This window comes from Cheilinus undulatus, linkage group 8 (genome assembly GCF_018320785.1).
Source record: "Cheilinus undulatus linkage group 8, ASM1832078v1, whole genome shotgun sequence".
NCBI classification, from domain to species: domain Eukaryota; kingdom Metazoa; phylum Chordata; class Actinopteri; order Labriformes; family Labridae; genus Cheilinus; species Cheilinus undulatus.
Genome location: NC_054872.1, coordinates 41,229,759 through 41,240,470, shown reverse-complemented (window position 1 = coordinate 41,240,470; position 10,712 = coordinate 41,229,759). Strand labels below are relative to the sequence as shown.

The following is a 10,712-nucleotide window of genomic DNA, read 5'->3' as shown; positions in this document are numbered from 1 at the left end:
ACACCATCTCAGCTCTGTGGCCAAGTCAAAAATCATCACTTGTGTTTTAACAAACGTTTTATTTTTTACTCTTCCATTATTTTCTTTACAATCCACAACCATGTTTAAGTTTGCATTATAATCTTTTATCTACCTGTGGTATATTTTTTCTTTCAAAATAAAAGCAGATCTGCATCCAAACAAGACATCAGCGACCCTTAGTTCAAGACGATACACAAATTCAAAATAAAACACAATTGTTTTAAAGCAAAAAAAATCACAATTACCAACATAAATTATGAGAATATTTCAATGAAATTTTTACTGTTTTGACAGCCCTAGAATGAACTAATCGAATTCATTTGCAGTGCAAATTTATTAGACCACCTGTCATAAAAACGAGAAAACATAAATATTTTATAAATCTTTCAAAAACTTGTTTAAAACTAAAAATGTTATTGTTGTTTATTTGGCAAATAACAATCTGAAACAACTAAATGTCCTTTTTCACACATAATAACCAAAAAGCTTCATATTTTGTATGGCCTGTTTTGTTACTGAGTCACAAATAGTTTCTAGCTGTTCCCACAGACTTGCTTTAGATGAAACTTTTGTGTGATCAATCTTTGACTCTACTAAATCCCAAATTTGTTCAACAGGATTCAAAACCGGACTTTGACTTGGCCAGTCCATCAGTTCCAGTACTCCAGAGTCCTTTTTCTTAGTCTCTGCATAGCCTTGAAGTATGCTTGGGGTCATTGTCTTGTTGGTATATGAACCCACCACCAATCAGATTCAGTCCAGAAGGGATTCCATGATGCACTAAGATGTTGTGGTAGACGTTCTTGTTCATGATACCATCGATTTTCACTCATTTGCCCACGCCGTATCCTCAAATGGAGTCCCATACCATAATGGAATCTCCACCGTGTTTCACTGTGGGTGCAATGCATCTGCCATCAAAACGTTCTCCAGCTTTTCTGCGGACATAAACACAACCATGCTGACCAAAGAGTTCAAACTTGGACTCATCCGTCCAGAGTACCTTCTTCCAGTCATCAACAGTCCAGTGTTTGTGCTCCCTGACTAATCTGAGGTGTTTCTGGATGTTTGCAGGCCTCAATAATGGCTTCTTAGCAGCTATTCTTCCCTTTAAGCCTTGTTCTGTCAGTTGTCTGCTTATGGTCATTCTGGAGACTTTCTCAGACTCTGACCTAGAAGCATTCATCTCTGCCTGAAGATCAGCAGTAGTCTTCCTTCTGTCTCTAGTACTTCAGATCTTGAGGTGTCTGACATCTGCTTCAGTTAACTTTGGTTTCCTGTCTCTTCCTTGGCACATTTTGTAAGTACCAGTCTCAGCAATTGACTCGAAAGCATACTTGACCACACTGTGAGGACACTTTATGTCTTTCCCTATTTGTTTTAGAGACCATCCAGCATCATGAAGTGCTTTAATGCGGACTCTTTCAGTTTCAGTGAGCTCTCCACGTTTTAACATTTTGAACAGGAATGAGGAATTTCAAACTGAATTCACCTTTTTATACCCAAATTTGAGCCGGATCACTGGGCTTCTCTGAGAATTCAGAAATGAATCAAACATAACATTCAACCACTGAAACTCCTTTTTCTGTTCAGGAATGCAAGTAAATAACTATAATTTGACATATTAATCAAGAAATATTAATGTGCTTTACTATTTTTTCAGTTTTTTTGTAAATCAGTCAATTTGAAAATTCATGGATAACAATAATAATTATATTTTAGCATTAAAAATATCATTTCGGTTAAAGAGCTTCTATATATTGGTGTATTGACATTGCAGAAACATAAAAAATGATTTTGGTAATTTTACCAATGCTGTTAATTTAGGGCAGCTGTGGCATAAACCTTACTTTGGGTGGTGGTCTAATAAATTTGTTAAGCACTGTATATTCACATAAATCCACAGACCAATGCAACAGTGGGAGCAATTTTGGGGTTAAGTGTCCTACTTAAGGAGAAATCAACATGTTACTGCAGGAGCTGGGGATCGAACCCCTGACCTTCCTGTTGAGAGTGGACAGACTCCACCTACTGAGACATGCTGTAAACCAAGTCGCCAAGACATTAGAAGTCAAAGCACATCAACACTTTGACCATTTATGCCTTTCTCAATCCATTTTGCCACTCTGTAACCACTTTTTTTTTCATTTTTCTGCCAATTTTTGCCACTTTTAGCCATTTTTTTTTTTGCAAATTGCCACTTTTTTGACACTTTAAGTAGTTACTTATTTCCCCCTTAAAGTTCTTTAGGTTCCTTCTACTTTATTCTCTGGCATCCTAACATTTCTCCACATTATGGCTAATCTATTAAGTCTGGCATCTGGAAAATCTGTTTCAAGAAAAAGACTTACATTTTTTAAAAAGGCCATACTGTAATAAAGCTGAAATGAAACATTTTTTGTGTCTTTATTAAGAGTGGTGATTATTCAGGTTAAAAATAAAATATGGTTATCATAGATTCACTCTGAAATGGACCATGATTTTCCTAACTGTCATAGATCCCCCAGTTTGGCTTGGCCCTGATTAGAGTATCTGGTGAAGGTTTGGCAATGCTGAATAATTTTATTATTTTATTATAATTTCATTATTCCTACACTGAATTCATATCAGTAACAATGTATTTAAAGAACAAGCCCAACAAATATTTGAGTTTTTCTTCCATCTAAATCACTCAGACTTGTTATTTTGTTCCAGTCACATGGGAGCTGTAATTTTAAGGAAATTCACCCTACTATAAAATCTGTGTTCATCCACAGCAGAAAATAGATCCAAACAAACTTACAATATTGTCCTGTTGAAAGAGCACTGGCATCAGAAGGAGTCCATCTGAATATTTATGGTCTATTTATGAATTTATGTTTTTTAACCACATATTTTCCAAGTGTTTGTAATTGGTAGCCATTTCTCTTAACATATATGATTGCAGTGGATTATTAAAAAACTGTAAGCATGATATTGTACAATACAAAATAAAACATTTGTGTAGCCTACACTTTAAAATTTGAGAACACATAAGAACTAAAACAACGACAAGAAGAAAAAAACTTGCTCATTTTAGAGCATGTTTCACGTCATGACTGACAAAGAGAATGCTCTAATGTAGAGAAGATCAGATTGCCTTTGTGTTAAAATGACTCTGACTATGCTGCTGATTCTGGTTTGATCAAGGCTCTGCTTTCACAGATGTAGCGGTTATACATGGTACAGCTTGTTTTCTGCCAGTTGGCCAGAGGCTCTCCATGTGGCGAGATTAAAGCACAATTCAGCCGGGAGCTGGCAGGTTGATCCCTCCAGTACCTAAAGATAAAAAAAAACAATAACACAGTCAATATGTGTCTTCTTAGCACAGGATAAACAAGCTAGCCAATCAGCTTAGGTTAGCATCAAGTCCATGATCTGGTGGAAACGGCTAGTATGGTTTCTTCTGAAGGGAATAAAATACAGTGTTGTGCAGAACTTCTAAGTACAGAAGAGGACAAAATTATCAGTCCTCCTTTGAGAATGTCATTGTTTTCCTAGTATGTGCTGGTAAACAGAGACTGGTGGTAAACACAGTGAAACAGTAACCCCTGAATCTGCTGTTTTTCTTTTATGACATTCCCGTTCCACTGAACCATCCCCACAGCATCATCATGTTTCTTCACCTCTCCCTTCTTTCTCCAAACATCAGCAACATCTGTGGGGCCAAAGAGCTCTAGTTTGTTCTCACTAGACTACAGGACATGCTCCCAGTACGAGGAATCTTTCTCCAGGTTGTCCTAAGCTTGCCAGTCTTACTTGAAGGTGTTTCTTCTGCAGAAGTGGAGTTTTCCTTGGCCTGCAACCTTCGAGTCCTTTCCTCTGTAGGGCTCTAGTGATGAGCTCAGTCATTCGCTAGTGTCCTAGCAGTTGTTCTGGGGTCTAGTGAGAGATGTGTCTAAAGTTTGAAATCTTTCTCTTCCTCCCTCTGCCAGGCTTGATCTGTACTCTGGGCCTCTCTTTGAATGTCTTGATACTTCTCTCTCCAGTTCTTGACACTTGGAAATGCTGTGATAAACCATTGTACAGAAGTACATTCTTCTTCTGCTCTCTGAGTTTCAACAATTATTTTTCTCAAGTCTAAAGTGATTTTACAAGCTTTGAGCATTACAGTGTTAAAGCGCATCACTGTACAACAGTGGTTTATGCTATAGCTCAACAAAAAGGTCACCTAAAAGGGGCTAAAATTTTAGACCCTGGTAGTTTTTGGTTTTTGTGAAATACATTTTTTTCTGTGTGCAAAGTAAAATAGTGTACGCATTTAAAATAGAACTAGGATGTTTTAAAACGCTGAGGTAAAATTCTTCACTCTGTTTAACAGCACTAGGGAAATCATTAAAAAATGAAATTTTTATAGGGGGGCTAAAAGTTTTGTCCTCATTTGTATATTTGGACCAAAAAATGAGGCTGAAATTAAGCAAAGATTTGGTGAGTACGACACCTGAGGGAACCATTAGTTGGGAGGGAGGATTGACACAACCCTGGTTGTGCTCTGGATGTCTTTGCATATTAGCAGGGGTATGAGAAAATAATCTGCACACCTTTAGGTGGAGTAAGGAGTGGATGTAGTAAGTAAGCATGGCCTAGGACAGTGTTTCCTAATCATTTTTCCTTGGCGCGCCCCTTATCCGACCTAAGAAAAGCTGAGACCCCCCCAGGACCCAAGTGAGAAGAAAAGTGAAACAGTGCCGTCAAAGGTCAACGTAGATTTTAACTGTTTCACTGATAAAACCCTAAAACGAGGCCTATGCATGCTCTTCTTATCAAAACAACTTTGCACAAACAACTTAACAACTGCTTTATGATGGTTTTAATCAATATTTGCAAATCTGATTTTGGCAGCCTCAGAACAGACAAAGCTTCACCCCCCCCAGAAAAGATCCAGACAAAAGACAAAAGAGATGCCATACAGCTTGACTTTGGCTGCCACATGTCTACATATGTGTAGAGCTTGACTAGCCAGGACTTAAAACCCTAAATGTTACACCTAAATTACTCAAACTCATAAATTAAGCAAAAGGAAAAACTATGTGTGCATGATTCCTGTTAAGAATTTACTCTGTTCAGAAAAGGCAATGAAATGTTTTCTTTTGTAACTTACTGTCTGCACTTATTTTGTTCACTAAAAACAGATAAGAGAGACCATCAGCAAGATTAATAACCCTTACACTTTTTTTTTCTTTTAACCACTGCTGCTGCATAGGTGTGATGAGGAGATTAATAACAGAGCAATTTTTTTATAATCAAAATTTATAACAATCTGTACTTTTTGCTAAAAGAAGGATACAGTTTTTTATTATAAAAGATGGCCTACACATGTACAGGACAAGCATAGAAATAAGATGTAGTGCTTTGTCCACAGGGGAGCGCCAGAGTTCACACAAACTTCAAAGTTCCATCAGATTTCTCCACAACTTGGTGTGAAAATCATCAGGCAGGAAAGAAACAACCGCCAATCTTGAATCTTTATTGGTTGGTTTATCATGTGTCAGACTGAGGACACCATGATTCAGTGAGGTTAAAGAAACACATGTGGAAGCTTCTTTGTCATTGTGTGTTATTTTTGTACACTCACGCCACAGTGAAGTTGCTTCCATCGACCCACATCCATGTCTCTGTCCAAGACTCTTTGCTCAAGCCAATCCAGTAGCCATGCTTTTCATCATCATATATCTCTGTGTGGTAGTTGATGAATTCCTATACAGGACAAAAAAAATGTGGTGTTTTAATTGCCAAATAAAAGCAGGAAATAAAATTATACATGCAGAAAACAAAACAGAAGAGTGATGCCATTTAAAAAATATATGTTTGCAGCTTAGCACCTGAATAAAGTTACTGGAAGTGAAACATGTGGTTTTAGTGAAATTGAGTCTATAAAGATGTTGATGCAGATGTTTGCAAGCTTTGTCAGGTAAAAAATAAAAAATTCTGCCAAACTACACAAGTCTTGCCTGTTCCTCTTGACTGTCAATCACCACCAGCTCTGCATTAAATTTCCCACATTCTCCCCGACTGTCCTTCCAATACCTCCATTGGGAATATGGCCCATTCATAAAAAGATAACAGTTTGACTGAAACTGTACCCAGTTGTCCAGACAAGGTTTACACTCTGTAAAACAAGAAAGACACAACCATTATACACATGTATATGTGCAGTGCATTCATAAAGAATTCAAACCCCCTTCACTTTTCTCAAATTTGCTCTGTTGCCACCTGACACTACCATAAAAACATTTTTATTATCATTCATCTCTGCAAAGTACCCAATTATGGCAAAGTGAGAAAAGATTTTAGAATTTTTTGCAAATTCCTAAAAAATAAAAAAATGAAACTTCACAATGACACAAGTATTCAAGCCCTTTGCAAAAAACAAACAAACAAACAAAAAAACACTTAAAATTTAACTCAGGTTTGTCCCTTTTTTCAAAATAATAATAATAAAAATAATGATAATAATGATTTAATAATAATTATTATTATTATTATTACACTGTCAACACCATTCAGAAGTTCTGATTTCCCAAACACTATTATTTCAGTTGTCTTTTCATTTAAATATAAGAAGTTTAACTCCATCCATGATTTTACATCTTTTAGACAGTTTTGTAAGACTGTAAAAGAATTTCCTTTAGGGGTCATGGGAAAATAAATTTGCAAGTCCTCAGCAAAAAAATGGAAAGACATATTGTGTTTCTTGAAAATAGACCCCAAAGGGAGCATGTACAAAGAAAAGAGTAGGGGGCCTAAAACAGAGCCTTGCGGGACCCCATGACGTAATGGGGTGGGCGCAGAAGAGAATTGACCAAGACTGAGAGAGAGAGTCCTTTCTGATAAGTAAGATTTTAACCATAGAAAACATGGTTAAAGGAAATAAATCAGGGGAAATATATAAACATGCTGGCAATAATACAAATTTTCTAATTAATGATTCCATTGAAAAGATACCAAAAAGGTAGGCTATGTGTTTTCGATCATTTGATATTTATTTATGAAAAGGGTACAAAATAAAAAAGATGACAGTTATTTTTTTTTAAATATAATAAAAATTGAAATACAAAGTGGTTTTCATAGTTGAAAGAGATGAGCAAAAGCTTAATATCATTTCATTTTCCAAGGCCCCTTTTTTAAATCCAGTCTGTCACTGCCATAAACTGTCAAAGACAGGCCTTACCTTTACTGTACGTGCACTGAAAATAAGCTACATCACCACTAAAATCACAAGGCTTCTAGTTCAAAGAGCTGAACTGAAATTCACAGTTAAGAAGATTAAAATCAAGTAATTTAGAAGCAGACACAAACCCCAAGCAGACCCTAGCTTACTGTATATCCACCATGATTTTACCTTTCTGCGGGCAGTGTTGATCTACTGGGAAGTTGTTGTGCTCCAAGATGACTCCGAGGGTCCAGCTGAGTCCTTCTTTTTCTCTGGTCAGCTCTTGTGTTTTCCTCTGTAAGTCGGCCTTCTCGGACCATAACTGCTGATTCTGAGCCGTTAAGTTGTTTTTATCTCTGAGATGCTCTGACATGGCTGTGTTGACTGAAAATCAAGGATCAAAATGTTATTTTATGCTTTTCACTGTCACTGAACCTCGAAATTTACTCAAACAGGAAGTCAGACCTACGTTGGATTTTAAGGATGATGATAAATAATGCCAGTATGACGCAGATAATCCCCAAACCTGCAGCCACAACATGAACAGGAGTACACAGCCGAGCTTTCTGTTCAGTTTCCACTAAAAATTCAAAAAACAAGAAAACCATTCTGTTAAATGCAAATTTATTAATTATCTTTTTTTTTTTTTTTTACAAGGTAAAATCTAATAACCTGGTATGGTAGGTGGTGTGGTAGGACCTGTCTGCTCCTCAGTTTTCACTTCATCATATATTATTTCCATCTCGTCTGGTTTCTCTGCAACAAAAGGGAAGTAAGACGTCATGTCCCTTTAAAAAAGCCACATCCTTGTTTGTAGAGAACATGCATCCATTCATTTATTTTCCCCACACCTATCCCATTCAGGGTCACAAGGGGCTGGAGCCTATCCCAGCTGTCATTGGGTGAGAGGTGGGGTATACCCTGGACTGGTCACCAGTCAATCGCTGGGCTAACTGACAGCAAATTTAAGACAATTTTGAATTTTTAACCTTTGCCCTTGTGAAAATAAGTGCTCAGTCAAGAACCCCCACACACCAATCCCAGTGCTTTTGTCCTGGCTCTGTACATGCAGGGTCCAGGCTGTGACAGATACCTACCCTCAGTGGGGCCTCCACATAAAGCCCAAACATAAAACTACATAGACAGTGAGAGCCCACAGCCTTATACAGTGGGCCCTGCCCCTCATTAGCGTTAAGGACAGAACCAGTGCCCTCCATGCTAGCAATGCTGAACTTGTGCTGTTGCATTCTAATTCTGAATGTGTTACAAAGACACACATGAAAACATAACAAAGCCTACAGAGTCCAGTAGACCTGGATTCTGATTTACAAGCCATTACAACTAAGCTGAGATGTTAAAGTTTAAAAGCTATAGTTTGTTGAATACTTCTTTTTTCAAACACCATACTTGTAGTTCTTTTATCTGACACAAAAATACAAGTAAATAGCGGTATTTAAAGCTCGAGAATGTAACATTCGATGAGAACCGTGTAGAATCAACCCTACTCCCCCTCCCTTCCTGTTCTTCTCCCTGATAGAGCTCCTTAGTTCTGCCCCTCTTCTTACATACCTCCTTGTGGATGAGCATGTCGCTGAATCGAATACTGACGGTGGCAAAGCTCTCGTGGAGTGATTTAGCTCCGCTTTTCCACTGAAATCAATGGCCAGATTACAGGCAAGAAAACATCATCTCATCATGAACAAATTCTACATGGGACCGAACACCGCTGGTAACTCCACCACTGTATCAACTTCTCACTGAGCTGAGAGGCGGAAGTGCACCTACTACAGAGGCCAATGGGAACGCTCCCTCTGACCTGAGCCATGATTAGCTGCGAGTGCTAGCCTCCTCATTGGCTGGAGCATCATCCTTTGCTGGTTTTCCTCAAGTGAGAGTGCAGCGCGAGGAAGCGGTGCAGAAGTGTGTTATTCTGTTAGATGGCTTTAATAGCAAGACCCTGATGGGTTGTGTTGTTTTTGTGGGCGTATGATACTAAAAATAAATTGCTTATTGCAACTTTAATAGGTATGATTTATAAATAATAATAATGCTTTTAAAAAAGCACTTTCAAAGTGTTGTACACAGAATAAAGAGAATGAAAATAAAACACTTGACAATAAGAAAGTTTAAAAATCTAAAAACGTATTTAAAAAATACTAAAAAAATGCTGTGATTAATCATGATTAATCACAGCGTAGTGATGTGATTAACTTGATTATTTTTTAAAACTGATTAACAGCACTAGTAACAACACAAAGTAATGACAACATACAGCGCTTAACAAATTTATTAGACCACCCTAACCCTAACCAAAGTAAGGTTTATGCCACAGCTGCCCTAAATTAACAGCATCGGTAATTACCAAAATAATTTTTTATGTTTCTGCAATGTCAATACACCAATATATAGAAGCTCTTTAACCGAAAGGATATTTTTAATGCTAAAATATGAATATTATTGTTATCCATGAATTTTCAAATTGACTGATTTACAAAAAAATTGAAATAGTAAAGCACATTAATATTTCTTGATTGATATGTCAAATTGTATTTATTTACCTGCATTCCTCAACAGAAAAATTGGTTGAATATATACTTGATTAATTTCTGACTTTTCAGAGAAGCCCAGTGAGCTGGCTCAAATTTGGGTGAATTCAGTTTGAAATTCCTCATTCCTGTTCAAAATGTTAAAACATGGAGAGCTCACTGAAAATGAACGAGTCCGCATTAAAGCACTTCATGATGCTGGATGGTCTTTGAGACAAATATGACAGGTGGTCTAATAAATTTGTTACGCACTGATAACTGAACAAAGACACATTATGTCACGATGACACAATGTAACACTGCATAATGTAACAATGAATTATGCCTCTTTATCCATTGTTGTTAATTACTCCTCTTATTTCATGTCTGTTTGTTCCAATGTTGAACACTTGCAGCATTGATTTTTTTTATTCTTATTTTCTTGTCGCTGAGATGTGCTTTACAAATAAACTTATCTTACCTTGATTCAATGTTTAAAGCCAGCTCGACTGTTTAGTTCTTTTAAACATGAGTAGTTTTATAAAAACATAGATTTTATTAGGTTATGTTTTGTGTGTTTGTCAAGTAAACATATTGAGTTGTTAAAAAAGTAAATGTCATGATATAGCAAGAAATATGAAGACTCAAATAAACCCCACATACCTCAGATCTGAAAAACCAGAATGTAGTTCTTCAGTTACTTTAAAGTTAAGGTTTCAGTTAGAAAAACAAAGTGGTACAAGTTTAGCATGTGCTTGTTACAGAAAGCAGAACATGACTCACCAAATGCAGAAACGCCATTTTTAGAGCTGAAAGTCACTTCAGCATAATTCAGCTGTTCCTCCATCACTGGACAAGGTTCATCTGGTAATTCGAACTCTCTGACACACAGAAATAGAAAGTTTAACCGCTGTAGACGAGTACAGCGGTCTTCATCGTCAGTGTGGTTTGGTTTTGTGATGCAGACAGTAATGTAAAGGCGAGTGATCAGATGA

The 10,712-nt window shown here is 37.0% G+C and overlaps 1 protein-coding gene across 1 annotated transcript; it reads right to left on the bottom strand.

Moving 5' to 3' along the window:
* Positions 1-1,789: 1,789 nt before the first annotated feature.
* On the bottom strand, positions 1,790-10,712 carry LOC121513952 (natural killer cells antigen CD94-like). Its single transcript, XM_041793985.1, has 7 exons — positions 10,501-10,712; positions 7,865-7,948; positions 7,662-7,772; positions 7,382-7,576; positions 5,991-6,148; positions 5,615-5,736; positions 1,790-3,318 (listed from the first exon to the last, which is right to left on the bottom strand). Exons 1-7 carry the CDS (start codon positions 10,562-10,564, stop codon positions 3,162-3,164), a joined length of 891 nt encoding a protein of 296 aa, XP_041649919.1. The 5' UTR covers positions 10,565-10,712; the 3' UTR covers positions 1,790-3,161.